Source organism: Octopus bimaculoides, chromosome 11 (genome assembly GCF_046866305.1).
Source record: "Octopus bimaculoides isolate indiv1 chromosome 11, ASM4686630v1, whole genome shotgun sequence".
NCBI lineage: Eukaryota > Metazoa > Mollusca > Cephalopoda > Octopoda > Octopodidae > Octopus > Octopus bimaculoides.
Window position 1 is genome coordinate 57,029,398 of NC_142938.1, and position 25,863 is coordinate 57,055,260.

At 34.5% G+C, this 25,863-nt stretch overlaps 2 protein-coding genes across 4 annotated transcripts in view; one reads left to right on the top strand and one right to left on the bottom strand.

The window, feature by feature from the left end:
- LOC106876302 (transmembrane emp24 domain-containing protein 10) overlaps positions 1 to 16,664 on the bottom strand; it is a 23,193-nt gene extending 6,529 nt beyond the window's left edge. Inside the window, exons 1-4 of the mRNA XM_089360149.1 lie at positions 16,424 to 16,664; positions 7,518 to 7,638; positions 6,391 to 6,461; positions 4,287 to 4,413 (exon numbers count right to left, since the gene is read on the bottom strand). Coding sequence (XP_089216275.1) covers positions 4,287 to 4,413; positions 6,391 to 6,461; positions 7,518 to 7,638; positions 16,424 to 16,606 — 502 coding nt within the window. The 5' untranslated portion in view covers positions 16,607 to 16,664. The remainder of the gene's footprint in view (positions 1 to 4,286; positions 4,414 to 6,390; positions 6,462 to 7,517; positions 7,639 to 16,423) is intronic.
- Positions 16,665 to 16,772: 108 nt separating this feature from the next.
- Positions 16,773 to 23,497, top strand: LOC106876304 (large ribosomal subunit protein bL33m-like). Of its 3 annotated transcripts, none has more exons than XM_089360150.1 (4): positions 16,773 to 16,978; positions 18,777 to 18,828; positions 21,361 to 21,467; positions 23,395 to 23,497. In XM_089360150.1, the coding sequence occupies exons 2-4, from the start codon at positions 18,803 to 18,805 to the stop codon at positions 23,442 to 23,444; spliced, it is 183 nt and encodes a 60-aa protein (XP_089216276.1). In that variant the 5' UTR covers positions 16,773 to 16,978; positions 18,777 to 18,802; the 3' UTR covers positions 23,445 to 23,497. The 3 variants fall into 3 exon arrangements, with proteins under 3 accessions (XP_089216276.1, XP_089216277.1, XP_089216278.1); XM_089360151.1 differs by lacking the exon at positions 16,773 to 16,978 and adding an exon at positions 17,002 to 17,321; XM_089360152.1 differs by lacking the exon at positions 16,773 to 16,978 and adding an exon at positions 17,519 to 18,103.
- Positions 23,498 to 25,863: the final 2,366 nt, after the last annotated feature.

A 25,863-nucleotide genomic window follows, 5' to 3' on the forward strand; every position in this document is an offset into this window, starting at 1 on the left:
TATATATATATGTATATATATATATATATATATATATATGTTATATATATATATATATATATATATATGTATATATATATATATATATATATATATATATATATATTATATATATATATATATATATATACATATATATACATATATAATATATATTATATATATATATATATATACATATATATATATATATATACATATATATAATATACTATATATATATACATATATAATATATACATATATAAATATAATATATATATACATATATAAATATACATATATATATATATATACATATATAAATATACATATATATATATATATACACATATATATATATATATATATATTTTTTTAAATAAAAATAAAAAATACATCTACACAAATATGCTCCCATACTTATTCACAAGTACACTCATATTTGAATATATAAACAACCTATGTTTTAATAAATACATTTTTACACAAAAATGTACATACATCCCAAAAATCATACGTAAATGCATATTTATATATTTAAAAAAAAATAATATTGATAAGAGTCAAAACAAGAGTAAGAGTGAAAATATAAATGATAATGCGTATATGTACACATAAAAATCAGTTAAAACACCTCTATTTTATACAAAACCCTAAATATGTATACAGACACACACATATAGATATATAAATATATATATATATATATATATATATACACACACACACATTATCTCTCACAGATACACGCGTATATATAAAAACACCCATATCGGTATGTTCATACGTACATAAATTTAGTATGTTATGGTTGTTACAAGGGTTTATCAAGATTTAAAATATACTCTAATTAAGGTTAATAAATTACGAAAGTATAGATAAATAATTAGAATCGTAAATAATTTTAATCTTCTAACCTTTGAGGGAAAAACTAATATGTTTTATTAGAACTACTTTAAGTATTTACTTATTACGGGTAAATATGATAGCGTTTTATAAAAACCTATATTTTTATTTGAATGCAGAATATGTATGTTTTTGCCAATGTTTGCATTTGTAAGAATGTTCTATGAAAGTATTAACCAGACTATTCTTTGAAAATAAAATAAAAAGAAATTCCGTTACACAGAGATCACAGAATTTTCCACCCTTTTCATATGGCTTAGAAATAGAAAGAATAAGCCAGTCTAGTTTAAATTCCCTGATGAGAAGGTTACGATTTTAATATCAAAGATCCCTATGGATCACACAGGTTGTAATCCTTTGAAACATATGTAGGAATAAAGTATGCAATTATAACATGCGTTTTCTCCATTCCTTAAATTCTTATATATATATATATATAAACAATAACTTGTGAATAAACTTGTACCAACTATTTTCAGTTCTAACATAGATGCAATTATTACTCTGTGCAGACTTTTAAGCTAGCTCTTGTGAAGGAATAATTGGGCCTGTGGTCCAAAACTAAAGAGAGCTAGATAGCATGACTATGTCTATGATTATATACCCTGGTAGTGTATGACTAGAGGTTAAGGATGGATGCAAATTAATTCTGTAATGCAATCATTCTATTGTTCCAGTCCAAGTTGACTTTCAACTGTGGGTCAATTTGTTTCAAATTTATCTTGAAGTAAAATTAACGAAGTGAATGTTATTTATCTCCCCTTTGATCTCTGACATCATCTGACAAACATCAACCAAGATGGCATGAATCAAGCAAGATGGCATGAATCAACCAAGCTTCAGCTGCAAGAAATAGCAACCCAAATACTTTTAAATCAGATCCCAAGTTTGGATATTCAAAAACCAAATGAAGGGCAGATTTTCAATGCTGGGACCATCCTGATTCCAAAAAGATATAACATGTCTATGTAGAGCAAATGGAAACTGAAACAAAGGAGTCCAAGATGCACAGACAGAATTTCACTTTTATTATTATTATTGCACCACCAATATCAGAGGAAAATTTACAGGGAAAATAGATTGTGTGTGTGGAAGATGCACAAGTACAAATAACAGCGAAAGTGTACAAAAAATGGACTTCATCAAGTGGCAGTGGGGTAAGCTAGAGATAGTAGATAACTTCCGCTATCTGGGTGACCAAGTTAGTAGTGGATGCTCTGAGAGCATAACTGTGAGAATAAGAATAGGCTGGGAAAAGTTCAGAGAGCTCTTACCTCTGCTGGAAATAAAGAACTTCTCCTTCAGAGTGAAAAGCAAATTGTATGATGCCCGAGTGTGAACAGCTATGCTACACAGCAGTGTAACATAGGCTGTGACAGCTGAGGACATGCAGAGACTTGAAAGAAATGAAGCCAGTATGCTTCACTGGATGTGCAATGTCAGTCTGCATGTACGACAAGATGTAAGCATCTTGAAAGAAAAGTTGGGCGTAAGAGGCATCAGATGTGGTGTGCAAGAGAGATGATTGCACTGGTATGGTCATGTGATGCATATGGACGAGGACAGCTGTGTAAAGAAGAGCCAATCTCTAACTGTGGATGGAACCTGTGGTAGAGGTAGACCCAGGAAGACATAGGAAAAGGTGGTGAAGTATGATCTTCGAACTTTGGACCTCACAGAAGCAACGACTAGTGACGGAGACCTTCGGTGATATGCTGTGCTTGAGAAGACCCATCAAGTGAAATTGTAGTCGTGGCCAATGCTGGTGTCACATAACTGGCATCCATGTTGGTAGCATGTAAAAAGCACCTTTCAAGTGTTGCACCTCATGGAGCAAGGTAGCTAATGCCAGTGGCATGTGGAAAGCACATTTCAAGTGTTGGGCCTCATGGGGTCAATGACAAATGATGGAGACTGTTGGCATTATGCCATGCTTGAGAAGACCCATTAAGCAAAGTAAAATAGTAGTAACACAAATGGTACCCATTATACTCTCAGAGTGGTTGACATTAAGTAGGGCATCCAACTGTAGAAACCATTCCAAATCAAACTGGAGCCTGGTGCAGCCTTCCAGCTTGCTAGCACTGGTCAAACCATAAATCCTATGCCAGGATGGACAACAAACATTAAACGATGATGATAAATGAAAAAGCAACCAGTACACACTGTAAATTGGTTGGACACTAGAACTTGCTGCAGCCCTATGGCTTGTCAGATCTTGTTAAATCATCTAACTTCTGCTAGCAAGGAAAATGATGATGATATTAAATGATGATGAATTCTAAAATTATCTTGTTTCCAAAGCCCACAGTTCTCTACTAATGTAACCCACCAAGATTTTCCCCAATATCACCAAATGTAATTTTCAATGAACTTTTTAACTTGAATAGAACATCAAAAATTCCTATGATTTTTTTGTAACTGCACACTAAACATTTTTTAAAGCTTATGTTATGAAAACAAAACTAACTTATTTGTAAAGGAAGCAGACTACATGCTGGCAATATTACAGATTCATTCAAAATGAGAGTAAGCACAGAGTTATAAGTCACAGATAAAAATATGTCACAGCTATTTAACAATTGAACATCATTTTTACTATCAAAGACTTTATAAAGAATACTTAAATCAGATGTGATAGATCCTAATTTCATTTCTGTATTTACTGATACACTTTGATATAATTCAACACAACAATTAATCTGCTAAGAATCTTGTTTTTTTACAATCACAATAAATTATTCTCAACAACTGATCTATTACAAATAATATTTGCATCTATTCAGGCAACTACACACTATACTTCTCTTGTAATCTTAGTCCCAAATATTAAAAATTTAAATGTGCAAATGCAGTGTTCAAGTTATAGCATCAGTCCTTTCAGGTAAGCAACATCCCAGTGATCTCATCACTAACTTACTTTTGTCAATAATTAAAAGATTTAAGTAGCAACAAAATTTCCTTCCAGTCATATCCTAACATCTTAAAAGAGAAAAAATTGCATTACATAATAGAATGGTTATAGCTTTAGCATCTTTGACCAAAAGCATGCTAAATCAGGGCTGACCTAGGTTTAAACAACAAGAGAAAAAACTGACAGAGCTTGAAGAATTGGACACACACACTTAGCAAGTGTAGGTTCTAAGAAGTTTCTCCACAAGGATAAGGCACCAATCAAAATGTAGTGCAGAACAAGTATTTATGAAAGATAATTTGAGTGACTTGAAAAATTTAACAAGACATTTTCAAAAATTGGTAAAAAATTAAACAAAGATTAAATCAGTAATAAAGTATTGCAAACTTTGACCAAAGGTAAGACAATGACGTTAATAAAAAAGAAAAGAAAAGTAAACACCCTAAGTAACAGTGAATAAAAGAAAAAATAAATAAAACTTTACCATTGGTATCTCTCATCTCCTCTTCTCGATTCCTCATGTATGCAAAATCATCAACAATTGACTTGGACAAATCTTCCAGCCGCCGTAGTTCAAGTTCCAGAGGTTTTAAGTTTTCAGCTTTTGCAAGCTTTTAAATACAGTAAATATTTCAAGATTAACAAAATTCATAAATATTACATAGAAATTGGTAACTAGACAAAGATTTCATCAGAGCATAGGATGAGGATGGCAACCGAGCACAAAATTAAATTTAGACCTGGAATTGTTATTGTGTCCATTTTAGTGTACAGTGTATGCTTCATGTTTGTGAGCAGCATCATTCTGACAAGAAATAACTACAACATTAGCACAGCATGGAAAATTTTTTGAAATGAGTACACAAACATATATTTATAGTTTAAAATAAAGCTATTGAAATTTAAGTGATATCCACCAAGTTCTCAGCACCAAGGCACGGTGGATGATGGAAAGAACTACCTTACAGCTATTCCATAGCAACACTGTTTTGAACATGTAAAAATATACTTCAGTACATGAAATTTAAAAGAATTTCCAAGTGTTAGTACCCAATGACTGGCTCCCGTGCTGGTGGCATGTAAAAAGCACCTGATGTCAGTACCCCATGACTGGTTCCCATGCTGGTGGCACGTAAAAAGCACCATCTGAATGTGGCTGATGCCAGTATCCCCTGACTGGCCCCCATAAAAAGCACTATCCGAACGTGATTAATGCCAGGCTTGCCTGCCTGGCTCCTGTGCCGGTGGCATGTAAAAAGTACCCACTACACTCTCAGAGTGGTTGGCATTAGGAAGGGCATCCAGCTGTAGAAACATTGCCAGATCAGATTAGGAGCCTGGTGCAGCCACTGGATCTCCAGACCTCAGTCAAACCGTCCAACCCATGCCAGTATGGAAAACAGACGTTAATGATGATAGTGTACATGTCTGAGGACACAGAGTTTATACCAAAACCCCTTGTCAATTATATTTATAGGACATTTAACATTGAAAATAAATTACAAAGTTTCAAAATAATTGGCCATTCAGATAAAGGTATTCAATAAAGAACCACTGATCAACTGGAGCAACTTAATAAAAAAAATTCTTCATCATCATTAACTCCTGAACATGACTTTCTTAAATCCTAGAGTTCATAAGGCTAGTTTCCCTGGCACATAAGTGACCAAGATCACAACACTTCTCCTGAATAGGATGCCAGTCCATTGCTGGGTTAATTATTTACAGCTGAGTGAACTGGAGCAACACACGTTTTGCTTGAGAACACAAAACATCGCTCAGTCCAGCAATCAAAACTATGACTGTGTGAGAAACGCTATGTTCTTAATGAAATGAATGAAAAGCATTAATGTGGCTAGCATGTTTAGAGCATGTCACATTCTTTTGAAAGATAATGGTTAAAAATTAACAGGCTCTGTTGCAGCTTTACTAGAGAGTTTTCAGCAACCAAGTATAATGGGAGTAAAAATACATTTCCTGTGAAGGGTACTTTCCCTCAAATCTTGTGTTAACATATTGTGCACTGAATGATTTAACAAATTTGTAACGATGTGTCAATGTCAGAAATCAATGTTTTGGATCTAATAATCTATGGGATGTGAGCATGTATGAAATGATTGTCATGTATGCAACTAATATGCTACACAGCACCCACCATGGATATGCTTACCTACACTTAAAAGAAGAAAAAAGGGCATATAAGGAAGTGCCCCAGCATAGCCACAGTCTAATGACTGAAGCAAGTAAAAGAAAAGAAAAAAATTGCTTGAAATTTATTTCTTGTAAGAGAAATAGTGAATATTGTTAATCTTAAGAAAGTGCTTTTTCAGCAGCTTGCATAAAGGTATTTCTTAGATCACCTGTATTTTGTGGCAAAACTGAAAATTTAACAGATCATTTTTACATTCATTTTCTGGGGTGGCATGAGTTGGACGGTTCATTATTGTTCAGGTTAGATCTTATTTGGTGTTACAGTCCTCCTACAGGAGTTAGTCATTTCAGTTTGGGTGTGGTCTCTATGGATGGATGCATTTCCCAATAATATATATATATACAAACAACTTTTATCAAAATAAACAAAACCATACCTCATCATAGCTTCTAGCTTCAATGCCATGCTTCATTATCAAAGAAACTTCCCGATCAGCACCATGACCACCTGAAACAATTTAATTACAAAAGAAAAAATAAAATGGGATTACATTTAGCCCTTTAATACTCAGACTACTCTAACTAATGTAAAGCTTATTCATTCACATTGTTCAGAATTAATCATGCATTATTTTGTAGCTTTGAGATTTAGATAATGTGATTATTTTTAGAATGACATTGTAAAGTAGGTGTGAAAGGCCAGATCTGACTAGTTTGAACATAAAATAAGTAGAATATGTGGGATGGATATGGCTAGTTTAATTGCTAAAGGATTAATCCCTTTAAGATGCACACAAATCCAGATGCAGATGTACAAACAGGTAAAAAATTGTTAATACAGTGGAGCTGATTTCTAATATACTTTTATTACAAATATTCTAAGTGCTACTGTTGTTCTTTTGTCTCCTTGTCAGTCACAAAGTAACACTAGCTATACATGTGTATGTGCAGAGGCGCAATGACCCAGTGGTTAGGGCAGCAGACTCACAGTAGTAGGATCGCGGTTTCGATTCCCAGACCAAGTGTTGTGAGTGTTTATTGAGCAGAAACACCTAAAGCTCCACAAGACTCTAGCAGGGGGTGGTGGCAAACCCTGCTGCACTCTTTCACCACAACTTTCTCTCACTCTTTCTTCTTGTTTCTGTTGTACCTTTATTTCAAAGGGCCTGCCTTGACACACTGTGTCACGCTGAATCTCCCCAAGAACTACGTTAAAGGTACACGTGTCTGTGGAGTGCTCAGCCACTTGCACGTTAATTTCACGAACAGGCTGTTCCGTTGATTGGATCAACTGGAATCCACGTTGTCATAACGGATGGAGTGCCACGATGTGTATGTAGCCAGTGTTGCATTGGCACAACACAATATCTGTAACGTGCTTATTGCTAAGTCAAATTTTATAATATATACCTGATGTTTCATAGAATGGAAAGCTAACTAGCAACAAAGTAAAACAAACTCAAACAAAGAGAAACATATTCATAGTTATTTCTGAGAGTATATTTCATGATGTAATGCTTAACAAAAAGAAATATTAAAAATACACACGTTTCTAAGTACTTACCGCCTATCATTTTATTATCAAAGCAAATTTCAAATACATCATATTCTTCTGTTGTGAAAGCAAATTTTCCTTTTTTTGCATCTTGTTTAGAATATAATATATGTCCTTTTGAATCTGTAACCTTAAAAATATAAATATGAATCATATTATATTTTCAAACAATACTAATTAAACTGGAAAAATATAAGAGCTGGTTATCATACATGTACAATTATGATGCAGATAAAACATGCAGTTCATGCCAAGATGGCAATATATTTGGATAATGACAAAGTATTTCAGCCATTATCTAAGCATTTTACATTTATGTTTTTGTCTCCTTTGTCAAAGCTGTCTATTGTGATTATAGCTTTGTTTAGAATAAGAAAGAGCAACAACTTATAAAATACAGCCTAAGTACCCAGCATTACGCGGAAGTTTAAAGAATGTTAAAGGAAATAAATATAATTATTCTGATAAGAAAATACATTTTCAGAAAAATTCTATCAGATGACGTGAGTATAAACAGTCATTAAAAACAAATCCTGAAATCAATCAGAATTTAATTTTGTAGAACTTTTAAATATGCAATGTTTTCAGTGTGTCCATTAATTGGGGTACAAATAAAAAGAGTTTTGGGACTTTCAATTCGTGAATATCCTAAATACAATTGTCCATGAGAGAAGCATGGAGAAGCAAGGTTAAGTCTAACAACCTTGAGATTTGTTTATCGACATAGCAAAACTTAGTTTCACTGGGAACTAGAGCCATTTAATTTGAAAAGGGAGATCAGATGGGATTAACGGGATCCATAGAATGAAGACATCCTCACCCTTATATTTCCCACTGATTATTGCTGCTTCTAGGACATGAGGTTGCATCACTTTCACCACCAGTCTGGTGCCATTGCACAGTCAATTTGAAAGACTGTTCTTGTCCTAGCAACAACTGCAAGAGATCCCAGTTGATTTTGTTGACATAATGTGGAGTTAAGATGGCTCGCTCACATAGCCATTGACTGTCGCTAGAGTTTTGTGCAATGTTTGGAAATACATGCATTTTGAGATCATTGACAGTTGGTACCATCTCACCACAGGGTAGCTTGTATTGCTGTTGCGATTCTCCATATAAATGATAGCAAAGTGTGTATCAAATGAAATTAAAATCCTGGTTCAGAGACAGATCAATGAAGTTAGTAAAGTTTTAATGCTTTTGGTAACAACATATTCTATCTTGTAATCAAATATTGAAAAAGATAACATGCCACCCTCTCTTGTGCAACAGAAATGAAGTTAGCTTGGCTCGTGTAGGGTGCAGGAAAAATTGAAAATGGAAAAGAAGACAGTAATATTCAGAACATTTTCACATAAAAACAAAATTATTGAAAAAGCACCGTAAGAAATATAAATTTTGGAAAGACATATAGGAGACAGTATAGTGTTCTTTGCAAGAAGAAAGAGATATGTGTCTATAGTGGTAACCTTTGTATAAGAAGAGGAGGCAGAAAAAGCCTCCAGCAGGATGATACAGGGAGAGAAATGGACATTAATGTCAAACTGTTTAGGTAAACGAATTGTAAGAATTAGGGTGGGAAGAATCCCACTGTGGATAGATCCAGAGTGGATAATAGTGGCGATTTTTTTATTTGGAGATAAGGAGGGAAAACGAAGAGGTGAGGATGGGCATGGTAAGCCGAAACCAACAAGTGAAGTGGTGGGGCTATGGATTTGAGATAATTTATGCAGAGAGACAGAAATATTACAACAAAATACCTGAAACTTTAGAGCTACCAAATGAAGAAAAGCTGGAGATAATGTTAGAGGGAAGGTCCCCAAAGTGTTACAAATGTGGTGAAAGAGGGCACTTGAGAAAGAAATGCCCTAGAGCAGCAGTGGAAATCGTAGAGAAGAGTATTCAGGAGAATATAGTGGTGGAGAAACAGCAGAAACAGATACAAGAACAAGACCGTGATTTTGCGGAGGTAAAATCAAGAAAAAGAGAGAGGAGGAAGTCACTAACGATAATGGAACAGAAGAAACACAAAGCAATGGAAGAGGTAATCCAAACTATGATGAGAAGATTTACCAGTAAGATCACCAGTAAAGGACTTACAAGTACATAAACATTCAGACCCACAAGCACACAGACAGACATACAAAAGAACAGAAATATAGACAAACAGATACAAGATAACTCAGAATCCCAGAAACCTAAAAATATAGACACACAGATGAAATACGCAGAATTTCAGTCAAACAAACACAGACACAACCACAGGAAAGTCAAGAATTAGAGAAATACTGAGACAGAAAACACAAACAGAAGTAAGGTTTATAGTGAAATATAGGACACCCAAAAGTTAAAAGAATTTCAAAATTGAAAGACATTATGAAAGAGTGAATCCACTAGGGCTGGAGGTGGATGTTGAACCTCGTGCTTTGGTGGTGGATTATGTGGATGAAAAGGAGAAGATGAAGTGGTAAGTCGTGATTTCTTTTAAAGACTGAGAAAAACATTTGGTTAAACTTTTTGTTTAAAAAAAAAAAAAATGGAAAAATAAGTAAATCCCGTAACTATTGAATGAACATTCATTAAAACATTTCTTTAAAATGTAAGGTGGAAAGGAAAAAGGAAGTCGCGATTTTGCCTCAGAGCAGGGCTGGAAATTATTATTTAAAATGTAAAGTTTTAAAGTAAAAAAGGAAATCACGGTTTCATCTCGGAGCAGGGCCAAGATGGCCATCTCATTTTCATTATAATTTCATTTTACATTCATCCTTTCATGTGGTTTTTCTTACAGAAGTGAGAGGCATGGAAAAAAGTTTATAATATGGTCAGATACACAATCTGCTCTATAAACCTAATCACATGATAAACCCTTGTCAGTGCAACTCTTACCACCTATTTCATCAATTTTTTAGTCATTGATGCTCAAGACACTTCCTAATTTAAGTTAGAAAGCAAAAGAATAAAAGAAATTAAAAAAAAAAAGGGGGGGGGGGAACAATTATTGCATCCATGCTGCATGGACTTTCAAAGCAGCTTGGTAGTTCCAACAAAACTCTCAAAAGTGGCAACTAATCATCATCATCATTGTTTAACGTCCGCTTTCCATGCTAGCATGGGTTGGACGATTTGACTGAGGACTGGTGAAACCGGATGGCAACACCAGGCTCCAATCTAAATTTGGCAGAGTTTCTACAGCTGGATGCCCTTCCTAACGCCAACCACTCTCTGAAAAATTTCATTAACGTTGTTATTCTTTAAACTAAAAATATGACAATCTTTAATATAGTTAAGGATAGAATCATCTGGTTTTAATCATTATGGTAGATATTTTGCTATGTTTCTATATGTAAGACATTTCAGAATATCTGCAACCAAGTGGCAGCCAAGCCAAGAGATTCAACTAAAGATGTAATGCCATGACAAAGTCAACTATAATAATAATCAAAAATAGGAAAAGTATTTCACAAATTAAGTGAAATTGGGAAAGTGAAAGTCTACAAAAATCACAAGGAAAGATAGCATTAACTGGACTGGCAACAACAAAAAATATCTCTGGAAAGTATTTAATCCATTATGACCAGGTAAGAATAAGTGGAAATAACAAGGAAGGAAAATGAACATAAATGAATAAAGTCTCAACAACATTTATGCTTTTAGTTCAGTACTGACTTTTCATCAATATATTTTGGGTAGAGGAAACAACTAGTTAAGTCCAAGTTCAAATTAAGTGACAGAGACCCTTGATGGTGGTAAGCCTTCACAGGTTGGAGATCGATGCTATTGAAATTTAGGCTGAACTTCAGAATGTTGATATTGAGATTATAAATTTGAACATTAGAGAGAGTTTCAGTCATAAGATGGACGGATTTAAGATGTAGGTTGCAGGATGAGATATTACATGGATACCAAAATAAAGAGAAACAAGTGCATCAGGTGTGTTGGCTTCATAGTGTGTCAATTAAGGAGCAGGAACCATCTTAAAATGAGCAATAGAGACAGAGAAAGTGAGCTATAAGTTCTAGCAGGTTCTATGCTTCATTTGCAACTATAACAAAGGTGTAGTAATATGATGACTGAACACTTTATTATACATTACCTCAGTTCACATAACTTTCAAGGAGATTAGGAATTAGATTATCAGAAATTTGTTATAAATCAGCATCATATCCAATGAAGATTTATCCTTTATTCTCTTTATAATAGAAAACAAAGTAAGCATTGGGCCTTAAAAAGTCCCCTTGAGATTTAACCACGAAGTAGCAATTGAATTTGATAGTTAAATGGATACGTCAATTTGTTGAGTCCTCATTTAAATTTTGAGTTACTATAACAGGATATAACCTCACCAAAAATATAGTGATGGCTGTTTACCAAAAATCAAAAAAAAATTATTCCAGATCTAGTCATTTGATTAATGGCACAAAGTTGACAGCACAACAATACATTATGGTTTATGAATAAAAATGTACTCATATCAATAAACAGTCTCACTGATGAGTTGATAAATAAAAAAACCAATCAATTTGATTCTTATCCCATGCAGCAAAAAAGACCCTCAGGGCCAAATTTCCCTGCACAATGAAATCATCATAATTTAACCCTTTAGCATTTGCATTACTCTGTCAAATGTAATACTTATTTATTCATATTGTTTTCAATTAATCATGCAGCATTATCCCATAGCCTCAAGATTTCAGTGATGTAATTGTTTAATTTTAGATGAGGTGTGAGAGCCTGGATTTGGTTTGAAGATAAAACTGGTAGAATATTTAGGTGAGAAATGGCTAGTTTAAATGCTAAAGGGTTAATGCTTGCTTTTCGCATTGACATGGGCTGGGCAGTTCACCCACAGGAACATGTCTTGCTTGCAAGACTAAAGAGTTCTCATAACTAAGAGAGTGTTAGTAGAGACAATATTGGGAAAAGAGTAACTAAAAGGGAAATAGTATCAAGAGTTAGGTGGGTTGAGTAGGAGATTCAGGGATACTCAGTATTATATATGGATGACTAGTGGTGGACAGAGTAAAATAAAGATGGTAATGAAGAGCCAGAGGGTACCATCAAGGTAATATGTCCTAGAAGATGAACAGAAAAAGTAGTGACAAAAGAATCAAGAAGGGTAGGTAAAGAGTGTAAGAGAGTGAGTGATAGATTGAAATAAGCATGGAGGTAGTCAAACGTAAATAGGAATAGAAAGTAGTGAATGGTGAACAGGAGTGGGATGGCTACGGTGTTGATAAGAATGAGAGATGTGTCATTAGGAAGTGGTCAGGGGTGAGGAGTGATAACTGGCAGTACAGAAAGGATATTCATATATCTAATAATGGTTTCTGCATTCATTAATAACAGCAGTGGAATAATGCAGTACACAGGAGATTGATGAGTGATAGGAAGATGAGGTAAAATGAAATACATATGGAGATGGCTGTCAACGTATTTATTCATTACTCTAGTAATTATCGAACCTGATTGTTTTATCACCTTAGGTTGTAGGCTTAAAACTGCCCAGTTAAACAACACCATGCGGTACTTGTGGGGAGGGATGTCTTTGTTAGAGTTTACAGATCTTGTTAAATTTCTTCAAATCACACAAAGTATTTAAAATTTACACCAGTATATTTTCAAAAAACGTAGTTTTGTACACTGATGATGAAAATTGCATTAAGTTCAAGTAAAAGAAAATGTAATTTTTGTTATCAGCATGCAAACTACATTGGTATAGAAAATTTTTTTAAAATCTGGTGAAAATTTAAAATACATCATGCGACTGGAAAAAATTTAACAAGATCTGAGTTAACTTTATTGCAAGTATTTGGACGGGTCTCCCCACTCCCTACTGATGCTTGCCCTCCACTCTTGAATCTGCATTAGAGAACTTCATTCATTTTATATATCTAAATTGCTGATTTATCATCATCCGGCAGTACTTATTACATGGATTGCCACAACTCATTCTTTCCAGTCTGCTCTGTCCGCCATCGCACATGGTAGGTCTTCTTGAGTGCACTCGGAGTCTTCACATAGTTGTTTTATGTAGGTTTGATGTGGTCTACCAATATGTGTAATTATACTTCAGCTACCCAAGAAGAACGTTGCTGATAATCTCATCTTTTGCTCTCCAGCAATGTCTAGCAAATCTTGTTCTTTCTCTGATGATGTGTGATACTGGTGGTAACACCAGTTGTCGCCAGATGTCCAGAGCAGCTTGAAGCATTCTTCTATAAGTTCCAATTTTCTTTTCAAGATGCTTTGTTAGAGTAGATGTTACACATCCATATAACAAAACTGACTGCACAACTACCTGAAAGAAATTACGCTTCAAATTTAATGGAAGCTTAGGTATCCAGAGCATTGATAATTTAAAGTTGCTTGGATTCTGCCGATTCGGACTGCAATTTTACTTCCAAGTTATGTGAATTCATAAACATATTTTAAGGATTTTCCGGATACGGAGTTAATGTTGCTGCTCTGGTTGTACATCATACAGTCGGTCTTGTCCCAGTTGGTGAATAATTGTATGAAAAGCCATAGCTAATATTCTATTGTGCTTAAATCATTTTGAACTCATGATATCCGAACTTAATGTACATGGATGGCACTAAATACTACGAAGTATTTATACTTGCAATTTAACGTTGTACAAAATATTACTTCATTTTATATACATATATAGTCGCTAGTAATAAATCTCCCTCGATTTCAAGATCAATTTTGTTTGTTCAGGAAGAATTTAATGCACCTATGTCTGAAAAAGAAAACTAGAAGCATCTTATCGGTGGTCGACACTGAACGTATTATCACTAACGATATGAAACGGAAACATCAGCTGTTGCTTTATTTAAGCGTCCACGTCAGCAAAAAGCACGTTTTACACACCTGTCAATCTTATTCGCTATGCTTAAAGACTATGTGTATTAGGGCATTTTGAACTGTTATTTAAAAGGTGAGCATTAATAAATTTAATATAATTTACGAGAAATGAGACTCGATAAGTTTTTAATATTTCCACAAGAAATGAAGTAAAAGCAGATTATGAAAACTGTCATATGGGTGTATATGGGGTGGGCTAACACGAAATAAACATAATAGTTATCTCCCGTTGTATTTCAAAGCTTTGACAAAATTACAAAAAGAAAAAAAAAAAGCTCTAGGAAACTGACAGAAATACAAAATAATTCTGAAGAATAACTCACTTTTTACCTTCTGACTGTCTAACTCAGGACTATATTAAGTTAATGTAACCCACTAGAAGTTAATTAGTGACGTGTTAATATTGATTTCTAAAAAAAAAAAAAACAGTTTTAGGGTTTCATAAGTTATTGCAGGTTGTTTAGCCCCACGTCAACCCTGATCGAATAGATCAATGAATCACATATTCCAGCTGTGATCATCTCTTTTTTATGTGCGGAGAAACCAGATCCACATAATCTAATATATCCTTTCATAGATTGTCGAGTGTAATGAGGGAGATTTAGTTGCTATTTCTAGCAGATTGAGAACAACGTAAAGGCTCCCGCGTTAGCTGAATGCTATCAGATATTCTGTGAAGCATAACTGAAAGTGTAACTTTCTCCCAAAAATTTGAAACGGTTCCAACTAGGTATCGACTTCTGTAATGTCCACATCCAGGCAATTATCACAATAAATATATCAACTTAGACTTAAAATGATTACCATTCATAAATAACATTTCTAACTAAGGTATAAGATGGGAGACATGACTAAATATCAAATATCACAATAAATTTTGTCCGGTACTCTTCCGATTCTACCATATACTTAATAAAAAGTATTTTTACAAATGGGTATACAGCTTTATATATATATATATATATATATACCAAAATTTGGTAAAAATATTGTATCTGTTATCAACGTAGCAAAATTCTCACATGTAAGGTTGTTAACCGTACAATTGTGTGCATATCAATTTAAATAAGAGCTAAAAGACGATCCATTGTAAAAACTTTATTATGACCTGTGTGCACGTGTATATATATATATATATATATATATATATATATATATATACACACACACTCATTCAAATTTTTATTGGATACAGATACTTATCGAAAGAGCAGCTTTCAAAATTCCAAATCTATTGTTAAGAATAAATTTTATTTTAAACAAACGAAGTAAAACAATATCAAAAAGAACTTTTGGACAAGATTTCATAAAGGAAAACAATGTTTAATGTGGAAATTATGTATGAAAAATTACTCAAAGATGCTATCCACCCAAAGAATAACAGTTAAGTTAGAACCAAGACACTTTATACATTGAAGAAAATCATATTTTCATCTGATTTTAGCAAGTACGGGCGACAACTCCAAATATGTTTCGATGTTGTTAGACCATTTATACGTCGTTGTCAATGACATGTCTGAGACGAAATAAGGTATTGGTTACTTACAAAGAAAACAACAAAAGTCGATCATTTACACAAGTACAATCATTTCATAAATGTCCAAATACGGATACTTTACTATATTTCTACTGTCAATAATTAAATGATTTCATATTTTATGAACATTCAGAGGTGTTAACGTAACTGGATACAAAAATATACTTGTAGACTTCTAAAATTATCAACTTATCATTTCAAAATAAAAAGGAATATACTTTAAAAATCAAAACAAAACTAAAAAAAAAATGCTAGCAGGATAAAGCAGTGAGTCGTCGGAAATAATGTTAAAGATGAACATCTGAGAAAGCATGGAGATCAATGTGAATTAACTTTAGTGTCTCTAGTGAAGGCGAATGAGAGAAGATGATAAATAAATAAACCAGATAGTAGTTTAAAGGTAGTGAAAACGTCAAAGGAATATTACGAGATGATAAATTACATAGAAAATAATTTCATATGTTTTTATTGAAGAAATAAAATTAGCAGAGAAATTGAAACCATGTCTTACTGCCAAATTTGTTTTCTGTCCGGGTGCCTCTGACAGCTCATATTCTCCAGTTACCAATAAATCCTTGTGAATTTCTTCTCGAAGACATTTTTTCTGGTTTGCAGGTAGATGAAACATTAAGCTGTATACATCTGGAACAAGGAACATAAGCAGAAATGCAAAGAGATACGAATAAAACTCCATAGTTCGCCTTCTCCAATCCGTGGAATACTGGAGACACGCCGCTGCTAACGTGGCATTCGGCAAAAATCGGAAATATCCGGCAAGCTTTAAATACGAGTTCGCTCGATTCCGTAGCACAATTCAACGCCGAACACAGCATTCGTACGTTTTCTATGTATTCACTTCTTAATATGTGAAAGCCGGTTCGAAAATAACATGCATTTTATTTCAGCCTATTGACTGAAATTATAATCAATTAATTAATCCTTATTTAATTCTTATTTTTGAGAAAAATATTTTAAAAGTTTCTTCAAAATAATTTTCAGACTATATATTTTTAATCATATTTACTGCTGTATGACCATACGTTCATATGGCGATATCCGCTGGAAGGTTAGTCAATAACAAATGTTGAATTTTATTGGCATTTATTATTAATTTTATCTTATTTTGATTAGATATTCTTCATATTGAATTTATCATTGATGGATTACATATTTTAAATAACTTGTGACCATCTGTATATCTTTCAACTTCAACGCCCTTCTTGATTAAGTCCTTGAGAAATGTTTCTTCTAACTTTCATTCAAAACTTTATGAACTTGGGAACCAAACAACATTTCTTGTTTTATTCTCAGAGCAGAACCAATACCAAAAACTTTCTAACCGTAACCACACTAAACTCTGCAGCATTCTTCCGGATCCCCTATTTGTCTGCCTGTTTTCGAATGTTAATGTAACCCACATTATATCATCACTTTATTTTACCTAAAAATCAGTTATATATTTTATCCCTTTCATTGTTTTTACACTAGTATAATACTCGAGTAAACCCTCTAATCGTAATTTTAACAACTTATTTTTATATGTTATTGCTGAATTTAATGTGTATTTAAAAAATTAGTGGGTATAGGAATTATTACTTTACTAGCTGGACCCGTGAAAAATTCACGGAAAACAAAAAATGTAAGCATCTGTAAACAGTGTACTGATGCCATGAAAATGTTTGCATATTATGACCGTCTGTCTTTACGTTCTGAGTTCAAATTCTGCCGAGGTCGACTTTACCTTTCGTCCTTTCGGGGTCGATAAATTAAGTACCAATTGTGTACTGGGGTTGATCTAATCAACTGGCTCCCTCCCCACAAACATTTCAGGCCTAGAAAAGTATATTGTAACAGTTACAGAATATAGAAATTAATGTAACACCAATGACTATATAATCCAACCAAAATATCTCAGTTACACAAAACGAAAACGGAATTACAATTTAGCCTTAAAATACATCGTACATATTCAAAGAACCTGGTTTAGTGGTGCGGAACGTTTTTCTGGTATTCTTTTCTTCTTTTACTTGTTTCGGTCATTTGACGGTGGCCATGCTGGAGCACCACCCTTTAGTCGAAGAAATTGACCCCTGGACTTATTCCCTGTAAGCCTGGTGCTTATTCTATCAGTCTCTTCTGCTAAACAGCTAAATTACAGGGACGCAAACGCACCAACACACACACACACCAGGTATCCACAGTTTTTGGTTTATCACATTCTACTCGTAAAGTATTGTTCAACGCCTTCCTAGCATTGATTTTCTGACTCAGAACTGAATTTTTGCTCCAGTTAGTTTCAATAATGTAACGTAGAAGTTGTACAATTTCCATTGAAAAGAAGCAACCCCAGACATACCTTCATCACTACTATTTAAAAGTTTTGTAAGACCCCCAAAAATTACTGTTATTTTGCCTAATTACAATAATTACACACTCCTCTAAAACCCACCAGTAGGCAGAGATCCAACATTTAAAATATATCAGTAAAATGATATTGTTTTTTTAATCCTTACTATTCACTAACAAAAGCATTCATGCAATATCAACTCTGTGATAATTCCATTTCTTGTTTAGAATCAATAAATCCTGGTATCATTTATATAGCTGATATGTGCAATGGGCACTAAAATATCACTCTTTTTTTTTATCGAATTAAATCATTACCAGATAAATGATAATGAACAAATTATTAATCAATATCAGCAACTTCTAAGTCACTGTTTGAATTGTAATTTAAAATTTGGTGACAGTTACACATATTTTGTGATATAGAATTTTAAGAGGGAAAATTGAATAAAGTAACTCCATGAATCTTCTACTTGCTAAGCAAATACAAATTCCAAAATACCTTTCTTTATTTACAGGAAAATCCATGCTGTTTTGATTTGAAATGCATCAATTTGTTAAAAGTGGAAAGTAAGTATAATATTTTTTTTTGTATTGTTGTATTGAGCATTGTAGAATAAGAGGTAATCAGGTAACCACAGACTGTAACCTAGTTTTAAGTTGAAATCATCTCACTTTTCTAATTTTCATGTCATTCTGCAATGCATTAAATACCACAAATGTTCATTTTCCTTCCTGTATAACTTGGATTATACTTGTGTTCTTTATTTAAAAGAAGTCAATATTTTTTTTACAGAAAAAGTATTTCTAATTTAACTTGATATTGGGCAAAACCTGAGAAAATATACTTAAGCTATTGTCATTATGCATCATACATTGGTTTATGTGTTGCTTTAGATTATTAAAAAAAAATCACCTGTAGGTGTGTTTAAGGAGCTTATTTCCCAACCATGTGGTTTGGGGTTCAGTCCCACTGTGCAGTACTTTGTGCATGCATCTTTTACTGTAGGCTAAGGCTTGTGAGTGGATCTGGTCAACAGAAACTGAAAGCAGCCTGTCTATATATATATATATATATAGCCACTTGGCTGAAACACATAAATAAATAAATATATATATATATATATATATATATATATATATATATATATGTGTGTCTTTGTGTTTTTCCCCACAACCACTTGACAACTGGTGCTGGTTTGTTTACATCCCTGTAACTTAGTGGTTCAGAAAATGAGACTGATAGAATAAGTGCCAGACTTTAAAAAAAATAAATACTGGAGTTGATTTGTTTCATTAAAACCCTTCAAGATGGTGCCATAGCATGGCTGCAGTCCAATGACTGAAACAAAAGAGAAAAATCAGTTATGTACAACATTCCTAAAATGCTAGTTATTGTTCATGATTTCAGTTATTTAGCTGGAAAACTTGGAGAGTGGTTACATGACTTTCTGAAAGATAGAAGTCAGGCAGTAGTGGCTAATGGAGCCACCTCTTTGAAAACACAAATAATGAGCGGTGTTCCACAGGGCACTGTCTTGGGACCATTGCTTTTTATAGTCGCTCTCTCAGATATGCCTTCAAGTGCCCGGATAGCCACTCTTGCAAGCTACGCAGACGATACGAAAGTCTCGCAGAAAATACAGAACTCCAGTGATGTTGCACACCTGCAGCAGGAGTTGGACTCAGTTTACAGATGGACTGAGGATAATAATATGCAGTTTAATGCTGAAAAATTCCAAGTCCTGCGCTACCAACGTCCAAAACTGAATATGAAACTTACAGAGTACACTGGTCCGCAAGGAATTTCAATCCCAGAGCCTAAATCAGTGAGAGACCTGGGTATCGACATGAGTGATGATACCTCTTTCCAAGTGCACATTACCAGAATGGCAACAAAGTGCAGATGATTGGCTGGATGGATCCTGAGAACATTCAGAACCAGAGATAAGGAAACCATGATGATCCTCTGCAGGACATTCGTCCTCAGCCACCTGGATTACTGCTCACAGCTGTGGTCACCCACCAGTGTGAAATTAACAGCAGACCTTGAAGCAATCCAGAGAAGATTCACAAAGAAGATTGTCTCTTTGCAACTGCTCAGCTACTGGGAAAGGCTGAAACAGCTAAGACTCTACTCCCTGGAGAGAAGGCGAGAGAGGTATGCAGTAATATACATCTGGAAGATCCTGGAAGGAATTGTGCCAAATTTTGGCATTGAAAGCTACACCAATGCCAGAATGGGACGACACTGCATAGTGCCAAAGATCCCAGCAATGCCATTGCGCTTCAGGACCAGTTACTGCAACAGTTTGGGTTTCAGGGGCCCACAGCTTTTTAATATTCTCCCAAAGAGCCTGAGGAACCTGCACAAAGTAGATGTAGGAGTTTTTAAATCAAAGCTGGACCTCTTCCTGTCGAGAGTCCCAGATGAACCTACCTCGCAGCAAGAGGTGCAAATGAGGGTTGCTAAATCAAACTCCATTCTTCACCAAGTGCCACATATTGTAAGAGGCTCCCTGTAATAACAGGGTAGCAACACGGCGGTGCATCAGCATGGCCGCAGCTCTAAGCTGAAACTATAAATAAAAAAAAAAAATTTAAAAAAATCACAATTGTTGGCTTAATACTTTAGCATTCAGATTACTCATTAAAGTGCAATGCCTATTCACATTGTTTTGAATTAATCATGCATTATAGCTTTGAGATTTCAATTATGTGAGTGTTTATTTTTAGAATGCCATTGTAGGGTAGGTGTGAAAGACTTGATCTAGTCAGTTTGAACATAAAACGGGTTGAACATTTTGAGCCAGATCTGGTCAATTTGAATGTGAAAGAGTTAAACGGCAATGTTCTTGGTTTGACATAACTATCATTTTAACAATAGTCAGGGCTTAGAAGAAAGAATTTACCAAAGGTTTAAAGTTAATATTGATCTGTTGCTGAAACTCAATAAAGGATAGTTTATCTTTGCCATAAATCACCTTCTCCACTTTTGTTCATCATTCACTACATTTTCCCCAACTCTCATCTTTTGCTGTTTTGTTGCAATTTTATTGCAGTTTGTTCAATTTGTGACATGTATTTTTTATATTTTGCAAGAGTGCTGTTGGTCCTCATGGAGAGCTGTGCAGGTACAGGACACAAATTTGCTGCTGTCCGGTTAAAATCTGCAGATAAGGCTGCAATGATCCGTTTTGATCCATGGGGTGAGTACAGTCCATTATTTTGCTATTTTGGTGCTACTGTAGTTATTAAGCATCAGTGATGCCAATACAACAGAAAATATTCTGCAAATGATTATTTTTGTACATTGCATGAAATTTAAGGTGATTGACATTGTGAATTGAATACTTATAACTACTGAACCTTTTCAGAAACATAACTCTGCTTGCTTCAGTTTAATTGGCTGATTGTTGTTGTTGGCACTCCGTCGCTTACGATGTCGAGGGCTCCAATTGATCCAATCAACAGAACAGCCTGCTCGTGAAATTAACGTGCAAATGGCTGAGCACTCCATAGACACGTGTACCCTTAACATAGTTCTCGGGGATATTCAGCGTGACACATTGTGACAAGGCTGACCCTTTGAAATACAGGCACGACAGAAACAAGAAGTAAGAATGAGAGAAAGTTGTGGTGAAAGAGTACAGCAGGGTTCGCCACTATTCCCTGCCGAAGTGTTTTCGCTCAATAAACACTCACAACACCCGGTCTGGGAATCGAAACCGCGATCCTATGACCGTGAGTCTGCTGCCCTAACCACTGGGCCATTGCGCCTCCACTAATTGGCTGATAGCATGCTTCATTCCTTTATCCTGATTAAATGTTGACAGTTGGAAGGACATAGATGTAAAGATAATTACTTCTGAAGTATATATATCCAAAATTGAAAGGAAAGATACTATTCCACTTATGTTAATACGGAAAATAATATTACAAAGTCCTGATTTATGTAGTGTATTTTCATCATAAAACCAACAAACTCATTTGATGAATATGATGTTTGCATTTGAGGACTTTTAATCCTTGTTTCGAAGACATCAATTTGTTGAATCTTTTGCTGAGATTTTACTTGCCTTATTTACCCAGTTTTCTCTGTTAAATCAGGGGTGCAATGACATATAATATGAATCAGTGTGTCTGATCTCAGTCTTCAGTAATGCTAGTAGGCAACTTATTCTGAAGTCTCTATACTTGAGCAGTAATGTGGAACATGACAGCACTGCATAAAACTTTGCTTAACCTTCTCACATCCATCACTAACTCACTCAATCTTGTTTATTCTGGTATGATATGAATAATGATACCAAGGACATTAAATTTATTTTAAACTTACATAGACAGCAAAATTAATGCTGAAAGTTAATTTTTTCCAAGCCACACCAGCATGAAGACCTGAAAGAAAAATGATGATCATGATAACTTTGATTATTTCAGTGTGCAAATTAATTTATAATTTGTTTATAGTTATTTATTCTTCCACGTAATTTTCCTTTATTTTCTCAACAGGAAAAGGAAAGTGCAAGAGTGAGCAAATTAAAATGAGAAAAGGTTAGAGTAAGAGGTGGCCGGAATCACTAGAGTTTTAAGAAAAATGCCTTACTGTATTTCATTTAGCTTGCTGCATTTTGAGTTCAGATCCTGCCGAGGTCAACTTTGCTTTTATCTCTCCGGTGCTGATAAAATAGCCTGTCAAGTACTGAGATCGGTGGAATTGACTAATCACCTCTCTTCAAAATTACTAGCTTTGTTCTTAAAATAGAAACCCATTAATTTTCTCAGTGTTTCCGATTGACATTCCTTCTAATTGTTATTCTGTCATCATCATTTAATGTCTGTTTTCCATGCTGGCATTGGTTGGATGGTTTGACAGGAGCTGACAAAGTCTACAGGGTACTTTTTATATGGATTCAGCACAGGAGTTTTTTATGTGGCACCAGCATGAGTACTTTTTACATAGCACCACTGACTTTCTCCGTCTCTATCTCTCTCTCTCTTTCTCTCTCATTGCCACTTCAAACACTTCATTTTACTTCTGTCACTTATTCTCGGTTTGTTTTTTGATGGTCTCCTACTTCCACACTCTCCCTCAAATGTGGTGGATATTAGTACATATATTTTCTTTCTTTTCAGTTCAGCAAAGAGTACTTTACAAAGAGAAAAAGAAGCTGAAAACATTGTAATAATTTTACCTGTATTAAATGTCTAAATAAACTTTTTGTATGTTTTTTCAATAGTTAAAATCTTATCTAATTTTTAGAAGACAGTTTTCATTATCTAAAATACTGATAAAGCAAATTTCTAACTTTACATTTTAAACTGGTTTTCAACACTGAATGGAAGTATAGAGTTAACGTTTGTTTTCTACAACCATCTCATCTCGTTTAGATGTTAGAAAAGAGTACTTGAAAGACCTGCTGTCTTTTGGCTGCTGAACAATGAGAAACCTCACAATACCTAAAAGTTAATTTAGATTTATGTTAGCTGATTGTAAATTCACAATGCATGCCAAAATGAAATGAGCAATATTGAGGAAGCCACAACGATATATAGGTATGAGCAATCATGCTGAGATGTATGAGAATCTATTGAAATAACTGAAATAAACTATTACTGTTCAGCCTGTATAGAATAGTTTCAGTGACGCTCTATAATGATTTTTGTTAGGGGGAAGAAAAAAAATAATAAACCCCGCAAGTATTACTACAACACCTATCATTTGAGTAGGCAGGAAATGTAATTATATGGTAGACAAGAATGATGTTGAGAAGTGAAGATGTGAGCTTTTATGGTTATAAGTGACATAAAAGTTGTTAATGTAAACAAAGAAGTGTGTAGAGAATCTGTTTTAGTTCTGAACTGGTAAAGTGAAAGTTGGATTGAGCTCACTGTACATGTAGTCATCTGCTACAAAGTTTTAACTCAGCGGGAGTGATAAGTTGCAAATACAAGAAGACTTTTCACATGGTTCTTGTATCAAATATGAAGTATTTGCATGCAGTGTTAACAATTTTGCTTGTGCTGAAGTTTTTCAGCAGTTAAACCACTACTGTTATCTAAGAAATGTTTACAGAGAGCCTGACTTGTAAATCTTGATCTATGAACAAAAGAAATTGAAGTTTGTAGGGCAATCACTTTAAAAATGTTGCTAGGGGTCAGGGAAATATTTTTCTGTTTACTTGCTGCAGAGAAGAGACCACTTCTTCTCCAAACCTAACACATGCTATGCAAACTCTCCTAAGTTGTTACTATTAATGCTTCCCTTGAGTCATAGCAATTCAATATCTGTGGGTAAGACATGAACTAGGAGGGTGTATTAGAGGATCCTCACTCTAGGAAGCACTGGGGAAGTTTGATTTAACAAGAGAAATGATGAGAGAAGTGAGTGATTTGGAAATGCTTGTGTAGTAGTTTCAGCCTGACCACCTCCAAGGAGATGAGGCCTGTATAGTAGTGGTACAAAAAACAGAGAGATACCTGCATGCTTGTGGTCTAGAAGCTAGAGTTTGCTTATGAGTGATTTTATGTCAGTCTAGTAATTTTTATATGTCAGGATACACTCTGTTATGCTTGTAGCAACACCACCTCATATCTGAGAGAAGTATTCCATTGTGGGTCTCATTGGAGCTATGTAGAATACCAACAGTTGTTGGTGACTGTAGGATGAGATTAATAACTGGCTTTGTATTGTCAGTTGAGGGCAACAACTAATTTTCTTTGGTGATGGCTCCATTTTCTGCCATTGCTACATAAATTGGGGACCAAGCAAAGTTCTGATAAATAAACTGAAATCAAATTCTTGGGTTCAATGTAATATCTCATTAACTCCAGGTGGCAGTTGCGAATAGTGTAACTTGCTGAATTGAATTGTTGATATTTTTTTTTTCCTTAGTTCAGTCTGGAGTCACAAATTATTACCAGACATGTTTCTTTGTTGGAAGCAAAACTTCAATTATTATGTTGTAGTGTATGTTAGTGAAATATGCCCTCTTAATGTGAAATGCTTTGACCATCTTTAAATGTTGGTAGTATGGATGCAAGGACTGTATCTTAGCAAAGATATTTAAATAATTCCCTCTTTCTAGGGAACCATAGAATTTGATCTCAGTACTGTACAATAACAAAATAATAATCACATAAGGTCTCAGTTGCTTACAGCAATGCATAACACCTCCCCCACAGTAATTACTTTGTATCATGATTTTTGTCCTGTTATTTCTTATTTGCTTACCCCTAGAAAGTATGAAAAATAACTAATATTTCCTTCAAACTTTGCTTTTGTTACATTTATTCAAACTCCAAAGTACCCCTCTCAACACGTGGCTATGATGCTCCCCACACCACTCTTGCTCAGAGATGCACATATTGTCAGACACTAAGAGACATGCTCAAGTGGCTATGGAACCTGCACAAAGTAGATGTAGGGGTTTTTAAATCAAAGCTGGACCTCTTCCTGTCGAGAGTCCCAGATGAACCTACCTCACTGCAAGAGGTGCAAATGAGGGTAGCTACATCAAACTCCATTCTTCACCAAGCACCACATATTGGAGGAGGCCCTCAGTAATAACAGTGTAGCAAAACAGCGGTGCATCAGCATGTCTG